Source organism: Mauremys mutica, chromosome 10 (genome assembly GCF_020497125.1).
Source record: "Mauremys mutica isolate MM-2020 ecotype Southern chromosome 10, ASM2049712v1, whole genome shotgun sequence".
In the NCBI taxonomy this organism is placed as follows: domain Eukaryota; kingdom Metazoa; phylum Chordata; order Testudines; family Geoemydidae; genus Mauremys; species Mauremys mutica.
In genome coordinates this window covers 25,064,077-25,091,611 of record NC_059081.1, presented here as the reverse complement: position 1 = coordinate 25,091,611, position 27,535 = coordinate 25,064,077, and the positions used below count along the sequence as shown (strand labels likewise).

Genomic DNA, 27,535 nt, shown 5'->3' with positions numbered 1-27,535 from the left:
AAACAGGCCATTCTTCCCGGATCAGAAGATCACCGTAGGCGAAATCAAAATAACCATTGTGATCCTGGGAGACCCTGCCTGCCCCTTAATGCCATGACTTATGAAGTCATATATTGGGCAACTTGACAGCAGAAAGGAGCGGTTCAACAACAGGCTGAGCAAGTGCAGAATGACGGTTAAGTGTGCTTTTGGCTGTTTAAAGGCCTGCTGGCACGGCCTATATAGGAGGCTGAACCTGGCCAATGACAATATTCCTATGCCTATAGCCACGTGCTGTACTCTCCGTAATATTTGTGATTGCTGAGGCTCAGCATCTGGAGGCTGAATTTGAACAGTCAAAGACCAGGGCTATTAAAGGGATGCCTTGAGGCAGCAATTTGAAGCTGAAAGCCACTAATTTTTGTTGCTATGCTCGAGAGTGCAGTGCTTGTAATGCTAGGAGGTGATTGTGATTGGTGCAGACTATGCACTATGAAGGTTTAAGAAAACTGCCTGTTGCTTTGCAGGGCTCTGTTTGCTTTCAATTAATAGAATAAAGATTGCTTTCAAACCAAAACAATTATTTTATTAAACAACCACCACCACCACCACCGGGGGGGGAGGGGGGAGAGACAAACAAAATATACATGTCAGCACTGAGCGGGATGTGGGGGGAAGGGAGGGTCCCAGGAGGAGCTGGGGTCCCAGGACAATTAAAGATTTGTATATGTCCACGTATCATATCCAACCTTCTCCTTTGGAGTACAGTGCAGCGGGTACTATACTTCAGCAAGACTGAACTGCAGAGGGACAGGTGTTGAGTGCACTGGGTACTGGGAGTCCACAGTGCAGAACTGTGATGGGAGGGGAATGGAATGCCATGGGTACAGACTGGAGCCAGGAGGTTGATAAGAGGGTGTTGGTGGTGTCTAGGAGGCGCATGGGAAAGAGTTTTGTGACAGCGGCTGCAGGAGAGGGTGGGCGCAAGGCTGCTCGGTTTGCAGTGCTAGTAGTGCCTAGAGAGAGAGAGAGAGAGAGCGCGCGCGCTTGGCGCTCCATGTTTATGAGCCGCTCCATGACTTTGTTCTGGCGTGCCATGTTCTCCTTTCGGTCCCTCTTCTCGCTGTCCCGCTACTCCATCAATTCTTGTTTTTCAGCCGCGGAGTGCATCACGACACCACTTAGAAAGTCCTCTTTAGTTCTTCATGGCCGCTTTCTAATTCTGTGCTGCCGTTCAGACTGCGATAACAAAGAGGGAGGCTGGGCTCCTTAGGTCATATCTGTGAAGCCAAAATGCATCATTTTACAGAAGCAGTATTGTTTACAACACAGAGACCACTGATTCAGTGATTTATAACACAGTCACTATTACATACCTATCACTAACTGGCTGACGCCATGCAAGCACACATGAGCCATAAGACTCCCAAAATGGTGAGTAACCACAGGGGCAGAGGAAATCAGTGTTCCACGACTGTACTGTACACTGGGCATGTGGCTCTTGGGGAGAGCCAGCACTGTAACGGGGCCTTATAATCATTACCCTTCCCACATTTTCCACAGGTTGTGTTCATTATGGAAGATATCTCACTGGTGAGGGTGAGCAGGGAATCAAGGAAAGGTCTCCTCCAAAACTGCAGCTTCCACCCTGGCTCTTATGTGACTCGCTTGTATACGACTCCCCCTGCTATGGCAGAGTGGCGTGGGAAAGTTACCCTTAATGGGTCAAGAAACAAAGCAACTCTGCCAATTGCCCATATTTCCATGAGAGTTTCGTGGAGATCTCGGAGGCAGATTCCCATGAAGTGAGGGAGTCAATCAACACCCTGTTCCGCTGCTCAGACTAGGCATGTGGTGGTACACACATCATACAGACACAAGCCTGCTTTCTGCAACCCTCCTGTTCCCAACAACACTTCAACGATTCCCAAAAATCAAAGCCACTTACCAGGGGCCTCCTCTCCTGTTTGTGCTTTGCCAAGCTCCAACAGCTGTGACTGGCTAGCCTTCTCTGGGGTAGAGAAGAGCTCCTGGCTGCATGCATCTCTGACCTCCAAGTTGTTCTCTGCCTTTGGGTCACCCTCCACATCCTCATCCAAGATTTCCTCCTCCTGGCTTAGTCCATTCTCTACTGGCACGCGAACCACCAAAGTATTCACAGTGGCCTTCGCAGTGGAGGTGGGGTTGCCACAGAGTATTGCGTCCAGCTCTTTGTAGAACTGGCAACTCGTGGGCACAGCACCACAGCAGCAGTTCGCCTTGTGGTAGGCATTCCACAGCTCCTTCACTTTGACCCTGCATTGCAGTGTGTCCCAGTCATAGCCTGTCATGCATCATAAAATCTGTCCATAGGAGTCATAATTCCTATGGCTGGAGCACAGCTGGGACTGGACAGCCTCCTCTCCCCAAACGCTGATGGGGTCCAGCAGCATGGCATTGCTCCAAGCAGGGGATCGCCTGCGTGTGGAGCAGGCATGGTCACCTGGAAAGATGCACTGAGACGACTGCATGCATCACTGAGCAAACAGGAAGGGGACTTTCAAAACTCCCAAGAAATTTGAGTGGAGATGACAGTTGGTCACCTGAGGGAAGGGCAGTAGAGTTCAAACCAATGACCAGAGGGGGGAGAACAGGTATTGTGGAACACCTCTCCAAGAACAATCGCAGTGCTGTAATTGACAGAGTGTCTACACTGGCACTGCAGCACTGTAGCCCCAGCGCAGAAAGCTGTATGCCTCTCGTCAAAGTGGGTTTTTTTTTTTACAGTGCTGCAACTGCACAGTTTCTGCACATTAAGTGGCTTGGCAGTGTGTACACCTCAGGAAAGCTGCTTTACCTCGCAGAAACTTGCCAGTGTAGACAAGACCTAAGTTTCTCTACATCAACAATTAGTTTGTGGCAAACAGGGCTGTTAATCTACCCCTCATTAGATTGCCACATACACACTGTGTATTTGGACCCTGCTCATGTCCATTAAATCTGTTAAAGAGCTTTGATGTAATCCCGATTCAAAGAGAACTAGATCAAAAAGCATCAACAAATAGTTAATGAGCAGAGTCCACATGGACAGTTAGTCTGTGGCAGGCTAAACTCATACCCCATGTTACCGCGAACTAAATGTGCATGCAGACAAACCCCAAAATCTCTTGTCTAATAATTTAGACTAAGTACTTCAACCAAACTATAGAGAACAGTTATAAATAAAAAAATTTTAAGTTAGGGAATCTTTCTGTAGAAACTTTAAGCTTAAAGGGGAATTCACCTCTTTACTTCCTTCCTGTAGTCAGAAATTCCTCCCTACTGCTCTGACTTGTCACTACTGCAAATGAGTGCAGTTATCCAAGGATCTGGACCCTTTCAACTCTTAAATGACTAGATTTTAAGATGATATCCTCTGACAACATTAAAAGTAAAGTAATAAACCCTGTGCTCCAAGACAGGAGGTTCTTATTCTGGACACAACTCTAAAAAAATTCCAGTGTTTACTTTCTGGAGCTATTGTAAAGGTATGAAATAGTCCTAGTGAAGTGTCTGGATTAGTATAAATGAATGGAGAAACTTGTTTTACATTACTGCAGAAAGTTTAATTTGACATTTTATTCAGTTGTAAAACGTTCAGATCTATTAGATAAGACACTAGTCACACCACAGCCACAACTGGTATTATTTGACATCCTTGACAGTGGTCTCAACTGAATGAGTATGGAGATTGAACTATTTGGTTATCCAGAGAGGTGATTCTCCCCAGAACAGAGGGATCAGCAGGGTAAGGGAAAGAAGCTTGGATAACTGCCATTTTTTCTACACCTTGTTCTGTGGATAGAGGACTTCACTCTCCAAAGCTATACCTCTGGCAATTTTCGCCAGCACTAAACACACTAAAAGTGAAGCATTTTACATGAACAATTTTTAAACTGATGCCTAATCTAAAGTGTCAATGTGATCAAGCATTTGTATAAATATACATTTGCAGTATGACAACTGTCAAAATGAAAATGAATAAAAATAATTTAAAAACCCCCACACACGCACCAGCCCTTTCTAGATTTTGTTTTCACAAAAATTTAGCAAAAGCTACATTCATGTGGTATTTAAAAAATTTAAAAGGCACAGCAGTGACGAAAACTCAGGAAGTTAAAAACTAAAGATGCTTTAACTTTGTCACACTGCAGACCCACACTGTGGCATGAAGTTAACAGCATAAGCAGTAAACCCAGATGGTGAAATATTAAACAGTTTATATAAGGGGATATCTCCAAGAATAAATTACATTTTAGTCCCATATAAAACTAATAAGAAATTTAAAGACTTAGTGGCTCAAACATGGGCAAGAAGTGTTATACTAGGTATGTTACTTTTAATTGTAAGATACTAATACCAAAAAAGGTAAAAACCAAAAGGCAAAAGGTAAAAAGCTTTTACTCATTTCCAAAATTAAACCCCTGAACCAAAAGTTGTACAAAGTTCCTAATTTTAACTGAGGTGAGATTTTTGCTGGCACAGTTATAGTTCCAATCAATTTGTAAATACTTAAGGTAACTACAAGTATCAATAGGTATTTTCTTGAGGTGTTCGCAATACTCTTTTTGAAGTATGAAAATGAACAGTCTTGTTTTAGAATTAAAAGTTGGCCCTTCCTAATTTCTCATTTGACAATATTGATTCTCCCCACATCTATTACTAATGAAACAAACCAACAGATCTCATTCTGTGTACGAACCACTAACATCTGTAGGAATATGCAGAAATAGCAATTCTAGTACCGTTGAAAGTGGTGTAAGCAGAGCACAAGCATATGTAAAGTTTTGATTAGGTCTGATAAAAAAGTAGCGTGTTTTACAATCAGATTAATCAATAATGTTACCCGGGAGGCAATGTATTCTAGCTCAGGGGTTCTCAAACTTAATTGCTCTGCGACCCCCTTCTGACAACAAAAATACAATACACGACCCCAGAGGGGGGACCAAAGCTTGAGCTCACCAAAGCCCCAATGCCGCAGGGGGTAGGGGCCTGAAGCCCAAGGGCTTCAGCCCCAGGCAGGGGGCCTGTAACCTGGACCCCTCTACCCAATAAGGTGCTGATCTCAGGTGGCACCTTTGTGACCAGAATATATTTATTACAACAACACACAAAAAAAAAATAAATTAAGTTAGTATTAATATTATAATAGTACCTAGAGTGCCTATCAGGTATTGGGGGGCCCCCCATCATGCTAGGGCTATACAAAGTTTTTGTTTTGTTTTTTTAAAAAGCTAGCCTCCTTCCCTGAATAACTTGCAGTCCAAGATCACGTTCTTCAAACCACTTCCCATTTAAAGCACATACGGAAGTGTTTGCAGGATTGGGACCTAATTTAAAACAAGACGCAAAATGCTTGTTTAACAAAAGGAAAGAAAATGGGAGGAAGGTCAATCAAATTGTGCAGTAGCCAAGCTAACTAGTACACAATCCAATGACTGCACTTCAATTATTTACTTTTAAAAACTGCTGTCTAAGCCTATCTTTATTTTTAATTTTTTTAACATAACCTCTGCTTTTCTAGTTACCAGCTTTTATCCTTTTTTACTTTTAAAAACACACCCACCCACACACATCCCCAACAGGAGTAGATCATGAGCACCTTATTCCCTATGATGAGTATGTAGTCCATTCACATCAAGGAAACAATTCAAACATGACTTCACAATTTTCCCATAATATTGAGTCTTTACTGTTTAAAATAGATATATGGACATGTTTACTTAATTTTTGTTTTTTTAAAAGCATATGCTGGGTTTTTATAATGTTAAAAGGTGAACTGAATCTTGACTAGGTTCTGATAATTTTAGAGTCTAACCTACCAGTACTTGATTTTGATAAGCTTCCTTACACAAGGAAAACCAAGCACCTGCTTCAGTACGCAAAGGAAGTCAGATTTCAGTCACATCACTTACAAATATCCTCTCTATCTCCCTCACCACATTGCTTTAAAAATAGCGATTCTAAAACATTAAGATTACAATATAGCAACTTACTTGGGTTGGTACAAGTACTGGAGGATATGCTAGCTTATGATGTCTGTACATCCAAAATGAAAACAATACGATCACCGCAATTCCCATTATAGGCACCAACGAGTAAAGCAGAGTATTGAACAAAGGTGGTTTAGGTGTAACAGGATTGGAAGTGGCTGAAGAACAAAAGTTACAATTAATCTTCTGCGATTACAGATTTTAACAAGCTCATCCAATGCCTAAACTTGATTATTAAGTTCTAAAAGAAATGAACACATTTATTAAGTAGCAGAACACAGTGGCGGAACCTAATTCAACACAACAGAGTTTAATAGCCAGATACAGATTTTAAAGATTTATCAGAGATTTTCAAAAGCATGTAAATTAAAGTTCAATTGAAAGGACTTATGCTCCTAAATTCCTTGGTTGCTTTTGAAAATCTTCCTCTTATCCATCAAACTGTTTAATATTCATGCAGTTCCTAAAATAAATCCTCAAAACTGCCATTCCAAGAAAAATAAATTCACAGTGAATGCTCAAACTTAGGGAACTGTATCATGAGGCACCATTTTACAGGGTTTATTTAAATCACCAATTTTAAATCATGATATAAATCAGCAAATAGGAAATCTTAATTTAAAAATCAATTGTAATCTTCTTTTGCATTTGTACTTTTTAGTTATTTTCCTAAAGAAAACTGGATTCTCAGTTACTAACATTAAAAAACACATTGACTTGAATGAAATAAAGCCTTTACACTGTGATGCTTCTCTTTCCTAATCAGGAGGATACATTATATCTATATACGTTTATTTAAGCAATTATATAACTTAAGATGCATGCATTCAGATTTAGTTTTTCCTTGTTTTTAAAACCTTAGAAAAAGGTGACTAACATTTATTTATCAAATGATTGATTGACTTGTGATTTGCGTCAAGCTCCATTTGCATGGAAATTGGAAATCGGAAATCAATTAAAATGCACAAAAACAGCATTTTTTAAAAACTACCTTAAATATGCTGGGTATTTAAGAAAAAAAGTTTAACATGTTTTGCATTTAAAAGCCAACTACTTTATTATAAAAAGGAATTACCATCTGCAGTAAGTGAAATAAACTGTTTCTGGTCACTGAAAGCTTGTACACCCTAGCACTTCCTTTGGTGTAATTTAAGTAACTAAAGGGTGTGGAAAAGCAAGCGACTTCCACAAGTTCAGTTGTCTGACTTTAAAACTGCCTCAGCAAAACATATACTGCTTAATATTTTATTATTTAATTTGCACTATCTTTACGAAAGTATTTATTGATTTTGCTTTTTCATACAAACATCACAATATATGAACACAAAAATTATAAAATGTATCATTACCTTCTGTAACATGCAGCATAGCGTTAACATGCATTTGCAAAAAAACATTTAAATCAACCTTAAACTATAAAACCAAAGAAATCAATACTTTCAAAACTCATGGGGAAGAACAATGCAGACTCGACAGGGTCAGGCAGCATGGAAGCAGAGGCAAAAAGGTCAGGGGTCTTGGACAGGCTATTAGACCTTTAGACATTCCCTAGTTAAATGTTTCTTTTAAACAGAGCAAAGATTTCCTCAAATTCACATCACTGATCCAGGTGGCAGAAAGTGACTCTTGCTTTGGCCAGTAGATCTGAATACATTGATCCTACTGAGCACATTGATTTACTTTTCCACCTCTGTAAAATCATTCGCTTTGTAATCATGACTCCTCAAGTACCACGAATGCTGTGCCAAGGAGAATGAATTTGCAGCAAAATATTCTAATATGCAATTCTCAAAACTATGTTAGATTGTTAAATCCGAAAATAATTTTAATTCTAATGTCAACCTATTTCTATAGAAAGAGGACATTCCTATAGCCTGCGCAGAAGTGTGTCCATCTTCACCATAGTGCCAGCATGTAGCCGTAAGGGAAAAATGATCTTCTGTAGTCTTTGCCATACCAAATTCATTCTAAATAATTTTTTTCTTGAATTAAACATGATCATAAATCTACAGAAGCACATTTTGCATTGCGTAATAAAATGGACCATTGTAATGCCTTTAAACGATGCTCTAGCTCTTTATCCCAGGATTTACTAGCAACTTCAAGATGAAGTCTTCTGTTTTCAAAAAGGCATTCATGGATGACATGGGTCTAGGGAGTCTGTAGAGCATCTCCTCTATATTTTGTACTTGGGAGACGGGGGGGGGGGGGGGGGGGGAAAGAAAAAGAGTGTAGTGAGTCCCTACTGTCAGCTCCAAAGTGATAGGTCAATTAATTTTTTGGCTGTATATCCTGCTATATTGCTGTGATCAGGAGGTCGTACTGTTTTGGGACGTGGAAGAGAACTACCCCCCCAGAAGAAATCACACATCCCAACCACCAACTGAGAGAGAAATAATTTAAATAATAGATATTAAGTTTCGTCTTTAACATTGTTGTCAATTTCAAACTTAATTTGAAATATTTATGAGAACAAAATTAACGTAAATAAATTGTTTTAAAATAATTACTTATACACCCACTCACTCTATGGATAACCCATAAAGCAGCAATACTGTTCATATCGATGAAAGCAGATCATCTCACCCTTTTAATTAATGCTTTTGCGGGGTGTGTGTGGTGGCTAGGAGGGGGCGCACAGGCGAGGAGTTGTAAATTTAAAAAAATATATATATATATATACACACACACACACACATATATATATATATACATATACACACATATATATACACACACACACATACACACCATACTTTTCAAATGGATATTTGTCATTAGGGTGACCTAGTAGTGTTTAACAGGTTAAGCACCTTAGTTGGAAGACATGGAAAAATAGCCTGGCAAATTTTTAAAGTTATTACTTAAAAACATCATGCACAGGATTCCGCCCCCCCAAAATGGATTTCCAGGCAGTTTTCTTAGTAGCCTTGTGTGTGTTCTTTTTAGCAGACTTTTTTTTTTTTTAATAAATTACAAGTGTGCCCTGCAATGACAATGAGTTCATTTAATAAATTACAAAATTAAACAGACCATTTTACAAGAAAGTACCTACCTACTCCAGGGCAGGCATCTGTAAGGTAGCACATGCACAGGTTGGGTGTGCTATGGCATTATGGCCATTTCAAACACAACCAGTTGCATTTACTTACACCTAAGATGAGATTTAAAATAATGGATTTTTGTTTAGATTTTCAAAAGAGTATGAAATAATTCTATTTAGCCTTCCTGATCAGATTTTTCTGAACAGGTTGCCAAGGATAGATGCCCCCTACTAGCTTAGAATAGCTTTATCAATTTGAATGGTTTTGTTCCAAAACATAGGCCTTTCATTTCAAGCTGAAAAAAGTTAGTCTACTGCCCAGATCAAATTATTTACACTAATACAACCAACTCTGAACCACTATAGTTACCAAAAAATCCTCTTCCACATATGTTTGGAAAAGGGAAAACTAACAGAAGCTACCCAAAATATTCTGGAAAAAAAGTCTTCCCTCCTAAACATACAGAAACTGTATTCTGGCCAATACTCCAAAACCATTTCTTTTGAATGTTAAACCAACTTACGCTGTGTTACTTCCATCTCTGGAAAATAGAAAAAACGTTCATTACACATGTTGCCTTCACAGCAACAGAAGAACACGTCAGGGCTGTCTTTCTTTTCTATACAATCAGTCCTGTAAGAGAGCACCAGAAATGTCATTTTTGTTCATTTAAAACGGACTTCCTTTGTACAAGAGCAAATATTGTATATATTAGCTACAAAGTTAACTTTGGAAATGAACTTTTGAAAATTGTGATCCACTAGACTAAGATGGTGTTATCAGAATATCATGCTAAATTGAGGAGAGAAAATATTTCAATGCAGGTCTACTTCCATTTGCAGAAATATAACAACCTTGATCAACCTTGATGCAGAGATAGTCTTCCTAACCTTGCAAGTTGCAAACATGCTAGCATCCCAAAAAAGCCACCAGCAAGCTGGGTTTCAAAAATTCCTCTTGCAAGAGGAGGGGGTAGTGCAGGTGGAGGTTTTAACAATTTATGAACCCAATTTAAATGTGGCATAATAAATAAAATGAGTACTTTGAATGACTTGAGTTTATCCATGAAACCTTCAGTGTGAGGCTGTTAGGGGAAAAACACCTTTTAAAAGGAAGAACACAGGAAATTTTTGTGCAGCCAAACATTAACTTTGCCCAAAGCCAGAGCTTATTGCAGTAACAATCTAGAACTATGACACATGAAAAGACATGACATAAATTGGTGAGGAAAAACCACCAAAAAAAACCCCTAAGAACTCAGGAGAGGGAAGGTAAGACAATAGAAGTTGTCTCTATACCAGAGAGCAAAAAATAGTGAAGAATTCTAGGAAGGAGTTTGAATCTGTTGGAGAAGTGGCTGAAGGCTGCTGTTTTATATACAATTAGAAGACTTGCTCATTATAATTGCAACTGTTTCTGTCATAATTCATTCATTGCTTGATATTCTTTGTCTGGCACTATTTGGAGTTTGGTATACCATAAGCTTAAAAGTTTAGTGAACTGCAATAGTCCTTCGCCAACTAACAAAGTTATATACAACAGATATTATAATGTTTCCAATTAGAACACTATTCAGAAATCTTGTATTCCAATAATAAAACAAAACAGTGATGTCCTGGCACAAAACCAAAAAAGAATAGTTTACTGAAATGTAGTAGATAATATTGATTACCAAAATCAATGGTTATTTAAGAACCAGAGCCAAGTTTTAATATTTTAATTTTTTTGTTCACTAAATGCTGTGTATAGTATGCTATAAAGAAAAGATTAGCATTCGCTCCTACTTCCTTAGCTCCCTTTATTTCTCTAGAAAATGTAGGGTTTAATCAACATAACTGGTGCAATTCCACATAACTTAGGGCTTTCCACACTTGAAAGTTAATTTGGATCAAGGTAGAGTATGAATTTGAAGTGCAACAGCTATTCCTGAATAACTCCATGTTTAGACAGGCCCTTAAGATTGACTCATCTGGTCAAGAACAGGCTGATACAAAAACTGTGAACGTTCACATGGGGCAATTTAAACCTATCTTAAAAGAAAAAGCCACTCTTACACCGAGATAAGATTATCCACCTGGGGTTGTACCAGTTTAACTAGACTAGTGCAATTTTGTCTACTCTCAAAAAAAAAAATCTTCCTCTTCCTCTTCAACTTTTCACTCCTCCCACACCCTTTGACTTCTTCCAAATCTTTTTTTGTCTTCGTAGGAAGCTTTGAGTGAGGCAGTTCCAAGCACTCTTGAAAATTCTTAGGTCTCCTCTCATTTGTAATTAGTGCCAAAATTCTCATGGATTTCCAGTGAGAATTAGGCCAATAATAAGCACTGTAGAAAATCCCTCCTTAAAGTTTTAAAATTTGATAGTAATAACATTAAACCTCAAGTTAGAAATATACCCCCCACACCTACCCTTCCCCTGAAAAGGGAACATAGTCTAACTACCTCCCCGTGATGGTTGAAATACAGTTCTACAACACTGTGCATAGCAGTTGACAAGATTTCATAAAAACTGCCTTTTTCCCTTCAGCACAGCAACACTTCAGTCAGAGTGGGGAAAACTACTCTATAGATGCTTTGCTACTTCTGAGGAACTGGCAAATCAGAATTACAATTTTTCCTTAATCTGCTTTTTACTGATGAACTTAAAGGTATAAAACCTCTTTATGAGGTAAAGAGGACTATAATGACTATCACTTTCTTCCACTGATACAAGTAAAGTTGAACAATTTTTTTTGTTAAAGATATGAAGATTTGTAAGATTAATTTTTTTTTTTTAAGTTTTGTTCAAGTTTTTTGGAAACATTTTAGTAATGCAAAGACAATACTAGAAATTTAATGCATTCCTTTTCTTCCTTCTCCTCCCTCTCCCAACACTGGTATAAAGACATTTTGTAGCTCCAAAATAATTCTTCAGAGTACCATACAGTGATCAATTAGATGGTTGTAATCTTTAGCATTCGGCCTAGGACCCAACCAATGCCTACTGATACCCCAATACAATTCTGTTGTGTGTGTTATTGCTTACCATATCTGACTGGCCATCAGTTACACAAAAAAGGCCACGATTTTCAGAAATTATGAGCACACGGAAGCTGCCACTGGCCTCAGTCGGAGCTTCTAGGTGCTCAGAAATGTTGACAATCAAGCTATATATTGACATGTCTGAATAATGGTTTAGGGTCCAATGAGAGCTGGACTTCTAAAGTGCTTTTAAAATTCTACCCCTAGGAGTATACCTTTAGGCACTAGTTTGAATACTTTACTTAAATCATTCAGTAATAAGCAGTACTTTTAAAATTAACTTTAAGGGACCAGAAGGGAAAAATTTAAAAAAATACGAATGCTTCAAGTTTGTCACTATTTCTATGAGTCAATGGAAGATGAAAGTGTTCAACCTCTCTGAAAATATGTCTAACTACAGTAAAAGCTGTTAAGTATCAGAGGGGTAGCTGTATTAGTCTGGATCTGTAAACAGCAATAAAGAGTCCTGTGGCACCTTACAGACTAACAGATGTAAGGCACCTTACAGACTAACAGATGTACTGGAGCATAAACTTATGCTCCAGTACATCTGTTAGTCTATAAGGTGCCACAGGACTCTTTATTGCAGTAAAAGCTGTGTTATCCTGCACTTTACCAACTGGAAAGCTCTATAAACTGGCATTTCTGATCTTCATTGAAAGTCTGGTTTATAGTCTGGTTGGTGTGGGGCCGGCAGGCTCTCTGCCTGGCTCCCTGGAAATGGCAACATGTCCCTGCTGCTCCTAGGTGGAGGAACGGCCACAAGGGGTCCTGAGTGTGGGAGGGGGAGCAGGACATGGGCTCTGGGAGGGAGTTTGGGTGCAGGGGCGGCCCTCACCTCAGGCGGCTCCCTGTCCCCTGCTGTCCCCTTCTATGCAGAGGTACGGCTAGGGGACTTTGTGCGCTGCTCCGGGGGCAGTGCCTATGGGTGGAGGCATGGCTAGGCAGCTCTGCGCACTCGTCCCTTGCAGGCGCTACCCCTACAGCTCCCATTGGTTCCCGGAGCCAGCGCTCAATATGCAGGCAGAGCACAAAGCCACCTAGCCGTGCTCTGCCTAGGAGCAACAGGGACAGTCACTGCTTGTGGGGAGCCACCCCAAGTAAGTGGTGCCTGGATCCTGCACCCTGCACCCCCCACCTCGAGCCCCCTCAAGCACCCAAACTCCCTCTCAGAGGCCATGCCCTGTGCCCTAACCCCCAGCCCTGAGCCCTCCCCACACCCAAACTCCCTCCCTCTTAGTTAACCTCTTAGGTTTTTATTTTACTTACTGGCACCCTTCCTTCTTCCAACATGCCAGATAAAGTAAAAGCTTTGTTAACAAATTTAATGGGAACTGTAGGCACCTAAATTCAAAAATTCTGGCTTCTAATATAGTGACCAATGTACTATAACGTGTCTTCTAACTAGCCTTTTTTTTCCCCCGGTAAACTTGGTTTAAAGCATTATTATACATAAGATAGTTAAAATTTTCTCACCTATCGTAACAGTTGATATCATCCAGCCAACAACCTTGTTTCACAATATCAATTGATCCAGAAATATTCTTCCATGTAGCAAAGCAGTGTCGTCTTTTATCTTTATCACCATAACAAGGTTCAATGCCACTGCGATTCGTTTTATCCTTTTCCCAATTAGCATTATAGTAGATGCACTCCTGTGTTTCTGATCTGCCTAGTATGGCACCTATTTGGAATTAAAAATAATTTAATGTTAAACCACTGGATTCTGAAGGCTGAAGCACATTTGAACACTAAAAATCAGGCTGCATATAAGCTTCTTATATTGATACCATTACTAATATTCAAGTTCTCTTCTCATTACTATATTTAAAAGTTAACATGCATTCTAAACAGGTACTGAAACAAAAACAATAGCAGCTAAAACAAAGGTATTCTGTTAAATTTAATGATATAGCCCGAACAACGCATAGCTTATCAAGATTTGTAGAAGGCTGGAAAATATTTCTTACCAAATAAGTGACAAATTTTGGCACAGCTTCTCATTATATGGCTGTAACCAAAGATTTTATTGGCTAAAGGATAGAGCTTAATCAGTAAGTATTAGTCAAATAATGGTGGTCTTAAATTCCAAAGCAGCATTAGTTAGCAGAATTTACCCAGTTTTCAAAGGTTGCCTCACTTCTTGTCTTAGCACCCCTCCATCACCTAGGGTCACCCGATTACTTCATTAGCTCAGCTCTTAAAGAAGTTTTTAACCCTTGCAGTTGTGAAGAAAAGTTTGAAAAAATAACCCAATTAATTGCATAGTGTTCACCTACATTTGAGCTAAGAGGTATGCTTCCTAGCTCATGTAGATGTCCCCATGCTAGTAGTTCTGCTCAAGCAAGTACACTAAAAATAGCAGTACAGCCATGGTAGCACAGGCAGCAGCTCAGGCTAGCTGTCCAAGTACATACCCAGGGGATCCAGGCTGATATTTAACTAAGTTTTCAAGATACTGTTAAATTCTTAGACAGGAACTCACATGGTTTGAATGTGGTTAGGATTCCCGTCTTTGTCCATCTACAGGAAGTTAAATACCAGAAATGGGGGGGGGGGGGGGAGTGGGTTGGCTGTAGGGGCAAAGTCAAATAAGCTGTTTAGGAAATAATTTTCAGTGAGAGACAGACAAAACTAAAAGAAGTTTCCAGAGGTCAAACTTCCTGACACCTCAAAAAATCCCAAACAACAGTTCTCACCCCAGATGTGAAGCTGCACACACCTCTGTGTCAATCAAAAGGCACTATTCTCCATATATGGTTAACCAGTCGTCTTCCTTCAAAATAATGTCTTGTTCTATTGTAAACTTTTTTTTTTTTTAAAGATGTGAAATGCTTATATATAAAAATCAAAGAATGCATGACTAGGTCTTTTAAGTTTATAGGAACTATAAAGGATTTGTTTGGTTTCTTTTCCAAATGATTGCCACACACTAGAAATGTGGATTACATAGCACAAGGAGGAAAGACTATTTATAGATACAAGCATCTAACCGGGGGTAGAATTCTGTAATATTAAAAGAAATTGTGAAATTCCAATTAATAGTCTGAGTAATATAGAAAAATACAGTATTTGAAATAAACAAGAATCCTCCAACTAAGACCAAAATACAAAAAATCTGTAATACACTGATGCCATCTACTGGATATCAAGGGAAGTAGTAGAGAAACAGCTGAAAGTCAAGAGCCATTTGGCACCCATTCACTAGAAATGAGAGCAGCCCCCTTCAGTGAACCTTGAATCCATGATATTGAACATGGTCCAAGCTGTGGACCCTGGAGTTGCTAAACCCATCAAAGCTGCAAAAACAGAAGTGTCACCAGACACTTGGACTCACCCCATTCCTAGGATTACCACAATTGAGAAGTGACAAGCTTTCATTTCAGAAATTGTATGTGTTTAATGCAAATAAGCCGAAACACTCTTTCTAGCAAGACCTCAACTAACTATATTTTGGATTTTAACTAGGCAAACCACATTTCTCATTTTTAGTTCAAGTATATTACCCTAAAAGATCTTTAAAGTACTTTAAACAATTGCTTGAGATGCTTTAAACTAGTCTCTATCAAACCAAACAAGAAATAGCAGGAACCACATTTATAATAGTGCCTTAAGATAAGTGCATCTTTACACCATTAGATAATTATTTGAAGGGTGATAAATGCATTGGAGATGAAAAATTGGTAAGCAATTCAATAAAAAACCCTGATTTGTTATTATTCCTTCATATAGCTAGTGAGCTGCAACACTGGTCTATGCTAATCATTTACAAGACTGCATGCATGTTGTGTGTTCAGTATGTGCCTGGAACATCTGTGGTAGCTACACTTACGTAAATAATCAACAATTTATAGTTTATGTGGTTCTGGGCAAATTAAGTGAACTATCAATTGGCTGAGATCTGAGAAATACTGTCCAAGATAGAAACAGAACTGAAAAGAACGTAAGAGGTAAATTCAATAAGCTAGGGCTCCCCAGCTCAAAAAGGGGTTATCCTAATTATATTACTTTCCAATACTGGTCTATTATACTTACCAAATGGGCAAATCTAATTTGTTAGATTTCAGCTTTAACAAACAAAACAAACAAACTAATTGGTACCTCAGCAAGTTAATGCATCTCACCCTCCGTTCATGTCTACACTTACCCAACAATAACTGTTGATTGAGAGGTTGGAGTGGATCAAACTGAAGATGTGCATATGCCTTGTGTGAGACACACACACACTTTTTTAGAAGAGCCATATCTGTCAGCATGTTTCCTGTGTCTCATAGAATCATAGAATTCAAGATCAGAAGGGACCATTATGATCATCTAGTCTGACCTCCTGCAAGATGCAGGCCACATAAGCCGATCTACCCACTCCTTTAGCAAGGGACCCCTGCCCCATGCTTCGGAGGAAGGCGAAAAACCTCCAGGGCCACTGCCAATCTGCCCTGGAGGAAAATTCCTTCCCGACCCCAAATATGGCGGTCAGCTGAACCCCGAGCATGCGGGCAAGACTCTCCAGCCATACCCTCTGGAAAAAGGTTAAGAATATCATATCATTGACCCATTGTACTATTTACCAGTGTGGCACTTAATTGACCTATTGACTAAGCCCGTTATCCTATTATACCATCTCCTCCATAAACTTATCTAGCTTAATCTTAAAGTCATGGAGGTCCTCATACTTTTTGCGTGAAGGCATGAGTGGCTGCAACCCTCCCTCAGTTCCCTCACAAGTCAAAGTCTACAGGAGACGAGAACTCCAAAAAGCACAGATGAAAGTTGGGTTGAGGGGTCCACCCAAAAGAATAATAGTTACTGAAGGGTAAGTAACCCCTCTCACTGAGTCAGAGAGAGTTTGGATTCCACTGTAGGTGACCGGCAAGCCGTATCCCCTCAGGATGGTGAGAGTGAGGAGTTTTGGCAGCATCAGTTGAACGATAGTAATATTTTCCTCCACTGGTTTTCAGTCAGCTTCCAATGCAGTTTAAGTAAGTAATGCATGAATCCCCAGCTATATCCAAGACCCACTGATCTACTGAACACCATTACAGCCACACTCAAAGACAATGCACATCTCAAAGTCCAGGATGAAACATGCAAAAGCTGAGAACAAAACAAACATTCTCTGTTCCATAGCTAGATCCTCTCACCAATCTTTCAGAAGAGATCAGGCAAATCTAGAGTCTGTCCATCTTTAGGAAATGTTGCAATGCCTTCTTTTTTGAAAAGGCCTGTCCACTATAAGTGACATAATTCAAACTCCCTCCCCCCCCCCCCAAAAAAAATATCCCAAGCAGTTTTGACCCAAAAAAGGAGGACATGCCAGAGGCTCCATGAAGTCCACCATGGAATTTGCTATTGATTTTACATGGAAGGCACTCAGATATTATGGTGATGGGTGGCAGTATAAAACTGTAAAATAGTAATGTTTCAGAGCAAAATGACGACAGTGATGGTAACAGAACCCAGATTTTTCTACACCAAATTCCATGCATTGTTTACTTTCATAACTGCGTAAAATGGGAACTAGAATCTTTTACATTCCCCTGAAACAGAATAAACTGAGCTTCATAAACTAATTACTCTCATATGATCTGACTATTAAGTGGACAATCACGAGGAGAGCAAAAACTCCACAAATATTAAGAGCAATGACTCTCTGAATATAGTCTTCCTGAAGCAGAAATAAAAAAAGCTAGCCTACCTAAGAGACCAAAAAAGAACTGATTGATTAGATTTTTTGCTACATTCTTGAGGACTTCCTAGTACTGGTTGGTAGCTGCTGTTTTAACATTCTGAGCTTATGAACTGTACATAAGTACATAAACTGGCAACTCTGATTCAGGCAGTTCCTGAGCATTACGTAGGTATTTGGAGTATATTTTGTAGAAGGTTTAAAAGTTATCTTGTAATTGAAGTAATTTCCCAGTCTTCAGATTAAATGAATAAATAAGAATTAGAGTAAAACCTAAAAGTACTCTAGAGTAAGAGGACCGTATCAACATCTTTTCCTTGCAACCATGTGCTGCCATGTGTGAAGACATCCCAAATTCTTCAATTGGATCTGCTTCTTGAAACTAAGTTCCTTCTATCACCATTTGCAATTCTGTTAAACAAAATTATTAACAGACATTTCTCCTGTTTCATCATCAGATCACAATCTGTACACCACAAGTTCCAACATAAATCACTAACATATTTCTCATGTTCAGTGTTAAAAAAAATTGAAAATTTTTACTTCCCTACATATACAAATAATGACACAGACAAGTGATGGACACTTATCACTCTTTCCAGACAATCTCTGGAGAAGAAACTTGCACATCGGTGAACATTTCAGAATTTCATCATCTCTCCTCACTCACCAACAGAAGGTACATAGTAGTTTTTTTACAGCCCAATCCCTACAATGAAAAACAGAGTAGGAAGAGGTGAGGAGCCAACATTCTCCTCTCCAGTTAGACTGGATATTTCAGTGTGATTCTTACACAGAAGATGAAAAATGAAGACATTATAAATTGATTGGAGTGCACACCACATGCTTCAGCCAAAATTCTCCAGCAATACAATAAGTATGCACTGTATAAGAGACACTAGAGTTGGTTATTAATGAATCAACACAATATTCTTCTTTGCAAGACTCTGTATGGGAACATTTGTTTTATAAAACATCACCTCAGACCTTTCTCGTAAAAGTTCAGAATTCAGATTTTAATTGTCTTAAATAAAAGGTATAAAGATGTAGAAACTATAAAACTTTCAACATCTTTAATGAAAAAACACCACAAACATATAATTAACCAAGAAGTCCCTTCCAATATAAAACCCTGATTCAGGAACACCTGATTTTGGATAGCACTTCAGCACATGCTTAAGATCCACTGAAGTCATCAGGACTTATGCACTTAAGTGCTGTCTTGAATAGGGATGGATGGTCTTAAAGATATTCTAAACTGATTTCCTGATTTGAAGTCAAACTTGTGCAGAATCTTGCTGAACCTAATGCTGATAAATTCAGGATTATATTGCTTTGCTCATTCTAGTACCATATGAATGTTTAGAGGAATAGTAGCTCAACACTTCACAAAAAAGCCATTCCAAAATAAACTTCAGTCCTCATCCTCAGTGGAAACCTGTACGCTGTCAAAAAAGGAGCCTGAGAGCTTAAATTCATAACTCTACTAGACACTAAAAACATGGACTTGACACTGGGCTTTTTGGCACATTGCAGCAACTTGTAACAAACCCTGCCATCAACTAACCCTCCATCCTCTTAAGACTGCGGAGGTGTTAACTGCCCACTTCATTTTAAGGGCTCTCCTATAAACATGTGAGCCACTGATGTTTAATCTGTCCCTGCTTGTATTTACCTTGGACACTCATTTCTTTCTCCAGACCTGGAAAAAATGATGAGGCTTGAAAGCTTGTCCCTTCCACCAACAGAAGTTGGTCCAATAAAAGATATTACTTCACCTAGAGAATCAGTCATGCCAAATTCTGCTGAGCTATACAATATCTAGTTAGGATTATGATACTCCATACAACCCCATTAGATACAACAAGGTGTGGCTTTACAGAGTGCAAGTCAAGGAAGAATTTGGCCTATCTGAAGAAAAAACAGTTACTTTTTATTCAACTACTAGGCTGGCTTTGTGTACTTAACCTTATAGGAGAACCCTGAAATACAGTTTAAATAAAAACAAAACAAATCAAACAAAAACCCGCAATGAACAGCTTTTATGATCTAATTTCAATATGTTAATACTGAAAAAAATATTTTACCATGATTCTATTGAAATGAAAGCTTCCAAGGAAACTCAGATGTGTGCAGAGAGATGAAAACAGTTCCACCTGATTCTCTGCCTCAAAAATAAAAATATACAGATCTATATCAAGATTTGACTAATTATCTTATTAGAACCATAGAATCATAGAACATCAGGGTTGGAAGGGACCTCAGGAGATCATCTAGTCCAACCCCCTGCTCAAAGCAGGACCAATCCCCAGACAAATTTTTGCTCCAGATCCCTGAATGGCCCCCTCAAGGATTGAACTCACAACCCTGGGTTTAGCAGGCCAATCTTCAAACCACTGAGCTACCCCACATCTACACTGAATTCTAATTATTTTATCTTTTTTCTGGGCTGACCAACTAGGTACGTTATTGATTTCTCCTCTACTATGGAACACTTACACAGAAATCCATGACTATACAGTGTTTCTCTACAAAAAAAAAAAGCTTGGGAATTGAACTGTCTACTAAAACCAGAGAAATACCAGCTTCCTGTTTATTGAGAAAGAGCATCAAGCTCTATCATATTACCCATCCTGCACAAGTTTCCATTTCCTACTCATGGGGGAATTCTGCGCCACTGCGCATGTGCAGAATTCATGTGTCCCACAGAATTATTTTATTTATTTATTTACAGAAAATACATTCTGCCCCAGAAGTGCTGCACTTCTGCCTTTTGCCCACCAGAGACCACTGTGATGCCAAAACAGCCAACAGCATGAATGCAGCAGACTGTTCTGGTGCCAGAGTGACCTCTGGTGGGCAAAAGGGAGAACTGCAGCACTTCTGGGGCAGAATGCATTTTCTGTGGGGGAAAAAAAATTCTGTGCCAGGACTAGAAGTTCATCACAGCACCTAGCCCATGGAGCCAGGTTAGGACAGAGTGGGGCACAAGGGACTGCTGGGGGACGGGGGGGGGGTGTCACAGACAGGGGGTGTCACAGACAGGGGTGCAGAATGGCTACCGGGAGGGTGATGCTAGTGGGTTCAGGAGCTAGAGGGTGACAGCGTTGAGCCAGGGGCTGAATGGGAGTGGGGTGAATGTACACATAGGGACCATGGAGGAGGGCTGCAGGGATCCATGAGGATAGGGAAGGAAGCTGGAGGGACCCATCAGGATGGTGGGGGACACAGGGACTTTAGTAGATGTGCCTGACTGAATGGGAGAGGCTTGTGATCAGCCAGGTTCTGCATGGGGGAGGCTCCCTAACTATTGTGCCTCTCCCCACCAAAAAACCCTGTTCCATACTTCTCCCCCTCACCCCTCCGCACCCACCAACCCTCTAGTTTCACTCCAGGCTCCTTCCCTCTCTCTCAGCACCTTCATTACCCTTGTAAGTCCCAAGCCTTTGCATTGCTTCTGATGAGTGCAGGAAATATAGTTCTGTATTATAATTTAAATGAATTACTCGAAGTTCTATATTAATATGCCTAGTAAAGAATCTATTCGTCAAAAGAAAATTAACAATACAGACCAAAAAATATTCTGGTACATACATACTTGCGGACAGATATTTTGAAATAAATTACCAAAATAATTGAAACTGGCATGATTATATTGTGTTATTTTGACAAATAAAATATGAAGAATTTTTCAGAATTTTAAAATATTGTGTGCAGAATTTTTAAAAAATTTTCTGCAGAATTCCCCCAGGAGTAAAAAAAGTTTCCCTAGAGATACACAACAGAAGCGCAAGACATCTGCTTGCAGCCTGATGTCCCACTGTTCTAAGACCTCTCTCCACCAACAAAACCTAAAACCCTCTTCACAGAGAACTTTAGTATACAAACAACCTTTTTCTTTTCCTTTATGGTTCATGTAGAGGGGCTGTTCTATAATAAAACAAATAAGAGAGTGCTGCTTATAGTCACAGTTCAGGTGTGGCAATCCAACAAGGCCAAAGCCAGTTTTTCTATATTTGCTCTGTGTGTGTGTTAAGAGGTTCAGTCACATCCCAGTGACAGGGTGCAAAGTGGTGGCACTGATGCATCACACAATCCCAATACAGAGGACAATCTTTCCTCCTATTTCAGCCCAAGAGCCTTGAAGAAACTGCTCCTCAGTTAACTTTTCCACCCGAACAAGGGTTCAAAGTAAGCCAACATATTATGTTGAGACACTTCTCTGGTGACCCTAGACTTTCCAGAGAGACTGGAAATAAGTTTAAATTCAAGCTCTTACATTGTTCCATGTATGAACAGTTATAGTGCTCCCTTCCTAAATCTGCAGAGGATTGTGTCCACCACATTCATTTCATTGAGATTAACAATACAAAACTTAATGCCAGCATTTCATTACTACAGTTTTCTTGTTTGATCACTGAAGTAAAAATAGACAGTTAAGTTTTTCTAGCATAGTTAGATATACAAGGTAAGATGCAGGCTCGTGCTCTGCCCATTCAGTATGGCTCTCCACACACTGGGTCTCTTTTTTTTGGAATGCCAAAATAATAATTGTTACAGAATTCAATGTAATAAATGCAAATTAATAACTTAATTCAGTATTAATGTTGCACGGTTCAACACTGAAGGCAGGCAGTACCAAAGTTCAGCATGAATGTGCAACCTTAACTCTCCTCCCTTGTTTGAATGCATTTACAATACCCATTTCTAAATTAAATAGTCATTTATTTGTCTTAGCCATCTGTTGCATCTTGCCATACATACAGATTGTAAGCACTCTGGGGAAAGGATGGTCATTGTGTTTGTATAGGATCTATCACAATGGGGCCCTGATCACTGATGGGGATGTTTAGATGCTACTGCACTATAAACAGTGGCCTATAACAATTTGATCCTACAAACTTTATACATATTGCATCCTGATACATATTTTATCACTTTTATACACACTATTTTCACTGTTACAATGATCTTGTATTAACAGTTTTTGACAGTTATAAAATGTGAAGTTTTAATTTTTCATGTGACTACTCAACATCTTAATGAAGTTCAAATACTAATTTGGAGTACTGAACGCTCCTTTTTAAAACTGAGAATTTACATGCTACTGATTTGAAAGTTAAATGTACTTCTAAATAAGCAGCTAACCAAAAATATTTTTTTCATAAGATGACAAACTACATTTCCAACAGTAGTGCATTTAATGAAGCATCACCAAGAGTGATAATTTTTTATTCTATCCTTCTATATAAACTGTTTTGTTCTGCTAGTTGGGGGACATGAACTCCATTTTCAATCCAGGTCTCTTGCTTCCCAACATAGAGGTGGAATATGAATTCTACAGAAGCAGAACATCAAGCCCCAATTCGGAAAAGTAGTCTGATGTTAATTGTATTTGTTTAGGTTCTTACACCATGTGCAGTGCAGCAATATAATCCCTTTACCCTGTTAAAGCCTGAAGGCAGTGCTGTTCAGTCACCCTCAACTACAAGAATAGGGGTTAGAAAATATAGTCTTGATGGTGCTGGAAGAAGTGACAGGCAAGTGGGTCAGTGGTATCTGAGCTCTGACCAAAAAAACCACAAGTATAGACGACCCAAATGAGGAGGAGAAACCAAACCATCAGAGACTGAACCAAGTCAGATATATCTTTAGGCATATTAACAGCACAGGAGGAACAAAAAAATTATAATGGAAACATTTTGAACTTTTTTCTTTTTGGGTGAAGTGACCGCTTATTACTTGAAGAATAACATTACTGAATGTTCAACTCAAGGCTTTGGGGCTGCAGAAGACTATTTTCTGCTACTTGCTGAATGTGAGAAGCATAAAAGCTCTCCTAAACACCAGTTTTTACTAGGACAATTGCCCTCACACATACATAAATATAATAAAATATATATAAAGTCAGAGTTAAGAATTTTCTGAGGTTAAAAACGGAACATGATAAATGTAGTACAACTGTTTTAATTAAGGATCAAAGCTGTAACAGAATGCAGACAGACAGTCTAGACTGTCTACTTCAGAAAGCCTCTGAAGCATATAAAACATCTGCAAAGAACATTAATCACATTCTAGTCCACAATCTTATCACCTCCTAAATCAAAAGAAACAACTTTTACTTAAAACATCGTATGTACATATGACAAACCAATTTTTTAAATAAGAAGATATGCTTAAGTTACTGTAATCAATGACCAATAATTATCTATATGGACTCAAAAAAGACTAAAATAGTTAAGATTTAAAGCAAAGGTTCTCAAACTGGGGGTTGAGACCTCTCAGGGATCACGAGGTCATTACATGGGGAGTCGTGAGCTGTCAACCTCCACCCCAAACTCTGCTTGCTTCCAGCATTTATAATAGTGTTTAATATATTTAACAGTGTGTTTAATTTATTTGGGAGGTCGCACTGAGAGGCTTGCAATGTGAAAGGGGTCGCCAGTAAAAAAAGTTTGAGAGCCACTGATTTAAAGTATGCTTAATGGAAAATTTAAATCTGGAAAAATTAGTTCCCTTTGGAGATTACGGGGGTGGAGCAAGAGATCCACTGAAAGCTACTATGAAAACATTTTTGCACTGATCCTATAGTACAAGATTTATTTTTTTTTAATGTTGGTTAAACAACCAACCAACCAGATTTACTCTAGTGAACATAGAACATTCATATCACATAATGCACTTTGCAGCAATAGCATGGAGAAATGCACGGATACAATGCTCCTTTTACCAGGCAATGTCTCTATTAAAGAGACCTCAGAATCTAGATAACTTACCTTTAGGCCTGGTCTACACTACGAGTTTAGGTTGAATTTAGCAGCGTTAAATCAAATTAACCCTGCATCCATCCACACAACGAAGCCATTTACTTCGACATAAAGGGCTCTTAAAATCGATTTTTGTACTCTTCCCCGATGAGGGGAGTAGCGCTGAAATCGACATTGCCTGTTCGAATTAGGGTTACCGTTGAATTGCATCCACGCTATTGGTTTCTGGGAGCTATCCCACAGTGCACCATTGTGACCGCTCTGGATAGCAATCTGAACTTAGATGCACTGGCCAGGTAGACAGGAAAAACCCCGCAAACTTTTGAATTTCATTTCCTGTTTGCCCAGTGTGGAGAGCACAGGTAACCACGCAGTCCCAGAATCGGAAAAGAGCTCCAGCATGGACCGTACGGGAGGTACTGGATCTTATTGCTGTATGGGGAGACGATTCCGTGCTAGCAGAACTACGTTCCAAAAGACGAAATGCCAAAACATTTGAAAAAAATCTCCAAGGTCATGATGGAGAGAGGCCACAATAAGGACTCAGTACAGTGCTGCGTGAAAGTTAAGGAGCTCAGACAAGCATACCAGAAAGCCAAAGAAGTAAACAGACGCTCCGGGGCAGAGCCGCAGACATGCCGCTTCTACACTGAGCTGCATGCAATTCTGGAGGGGGCCGCCACCACTATCCCACCCCGACCATGGATTCTTAGGAGGGGGTACTCTCAGCCATGCCTGAGGATTTTGCAGACGAGGAAGATGAGGAGGACGACGACAACAAGCTTGCGGAGAGCACACAGCACACCGTTCTCCCCAACAGCCAGGATCTTTTTTCTCAGCCTGAGTGAAATAGCCTCCCAAGGCAGTGTCCCGGACCATGAAGCCAGAGAAGGGACCTCTGGTGAGAGTGTACTCTGTAAATATAAAACATGGTTTAAAAGCATTTAATGATTAATTTGCCCTGAGGACTTGGGATGCATTCGCAGCCAGTACAGCTACTGGAAAAGTCTGTTAATGTGTCTGGGGATGGAGCGGAAAGCCTCCAGGGATATCTCCATGAAGCTCTCCTGCAGGTACTCCAAAAGCCTTTGCAGGTTTCTGGGGAGGGCAGCCTTATTCCATCCTCCATGGTAGGACACTTTACCGTGCCACGCTAGTAGCAAGTAATCTGGTATCACTGCATGACAAAGCCTGGCAGCGTATGGTCCCGGTGTTTGCTGGCATTCAAACAACATCCATTCTGTATCTCGCTGTGTTATCTTCAGGAGTGATATTGTTCATGGTAACCTGGTTGAAATTCAGGAATTTAATTAAGGGGACATTCAGAGGTGGCAGTTCCTACTGGGCTGTTTGCCTGTGGCTGAAAAGAAATCCTCTCCTCAGTTAGCCAAGCAGTTGGGGGGGGGGGGGGGCACTGGCACTGAGCTGTTCGCGCTTGGCTAGCAGGGATCTTCCCTGATTCCAGCCACGCGGTGGGGGGAGGAGTAAAGTGATCATCCCAGAGAATTGGATGGGGGTGGTGGGGTTAGTTTGGTTTCTGCTGCTGCACATTAACACGAAAACCGCTGCATTCAACAGGCTTTGCTTGGTATGGGAAAGGAGGGCGCTGCTTTCACGAAGGTTACAGAAGCCGAAAGATAATGGCTTACCATGGCCGCATGCAAGCTGAATTCTGTTGCCTGGCCCTGCATCTGTGATCTCTAACACCAAAGCCGCAGGCACTCAAAATATTAAGATGCAAAATGCAACCTTGTACCGAAATCACATGTGCTATGTAATGTGAATAATGTTGTTCACTGTGAAAGATAGGGCGGCGAAAAAAAGACGCATGCGAGATGAAATGTTCACTGAGATCATGCAGTCGACCCACAATGAAAGAGCTCATCTGAATGAGTGGAAGGACACAGTATCACAGTACAGGAAAGTGGCCAATGAACGTGAAGACAGGCAGGATGAACGTGAGGACAGGAGGGACGCTCGAGATGAGAGGCGATGGCAGGAAGATCAGAGGGGGCTGGATGCAACGGTGGGACTACTGTGGGATCAAACGGACATTCTCTGGCATCTGATGGAGCTTCAGGAACGGCAGCAGGATCACAGACTGCCGCTGAAGCCCCTGTTTAACCGCCCTCCTCCCTCCCCAAGTTCCATAGCCTCCTCACCCAGACGCCCAAGAACACGGGGGGTGGAGGTGGGGGGGGAAGGCTACATGCACCCTGCCACTCCACCCATTGGACAGCCCAAGCAACAGAAGGCTGTCATTCAAGTTTTGAAGTGGCCTTTTCCTTCCCTTCTCCCACACCCCACCCGGGCTACCTTATCAGTTCTCTCCCTATTTTTATAATTAATAAAGAATACATGTTTTTTAAATGATAGTGACTTTATTTCCTTTGCAAGTAAGCTGTGATCGAAAGGGGGGGGGGGGAGGCTTACAGGGAAATGAGTCAATCAAGGGGGTGGGTTTTCATCAAGGAGAAAAACAGAACTGTCACACCGTACTCAGGCCAGTCATGAAACTGGTTTTCAAAGCTTCTCTGACGTGCAGTGCTTCCTGGTGTGCTCCTCTAATCGCCCTGGTGTCTGGCTGCGCATAATCAGTGGCCAGGCGATTTGCCTCAACCTCCCACCCTGCCATAAACATCTCCCCGTTACTCTCACAGTAATTATGGATCACACAGCAAGCAACAACGGGAATACTGGTTTGGCTGAGGTCTGAGCGAGTCAGTAAAGTGTGCCAGCGACCCTTTAAATGTCCAAATGCACATTCTACCACCATTCTGCACTTGCTCAGCCTATAGTTGAACAGCTCCTGACTCCTGTCCAGGCTGCCTGTGTATGGCTTCATGAGCCATGGCATTAAGGGGTAGGCTGTGTCCCCAAGAATAACTATAGGCATGTCAACATCCCCAAAAGTTATTTTCTGGTCTGGGAAGTAAATCCCTTGCTGCAGCCGTTTAAACAGACTAGTGTTCCTGAAGACTTAAGCATCATGAACCCTTCCCGGCCATCCCGGGGGGGCCTGACGACA

General features: G+C 40.3%; 1 protein-coding gene across 2 annotated transcripts in view; it reads right to left on the bottom strand.

Moving 5' to 3' along the window:
• ACVR2A (activin A receptor type 2A) overlaps nt 1–27,535 on the bottom strand; it is a 121,537-nt gene that overhangs the window by 51,738 nt on the left and 42,264 nt on the right. For both annotated transcript variants that reach the window (XM_045032127.1, XM_045032126.1), the window contains exons 2-4: nt 13,531–13,738; nt 9,558–9,667; nt 5,994–6,148 (exon numbers count right to left, since the gene is read on the bottom strand). In XM_045032127.1, coding sequence (XP_044888062.1) covers nt 5,994–6,148; nt 9,558–9,606 — 204 coding nt within the window. In that variant the 5' untranslated portion in view covers nt 9,607–9,667; nt 13,531–13,738. The remainder of the gene's footprint in view (nt 1–5,993; nt 6,149–9,557; nt 9,668–13,530; nt 13,739–27,535) is intronic.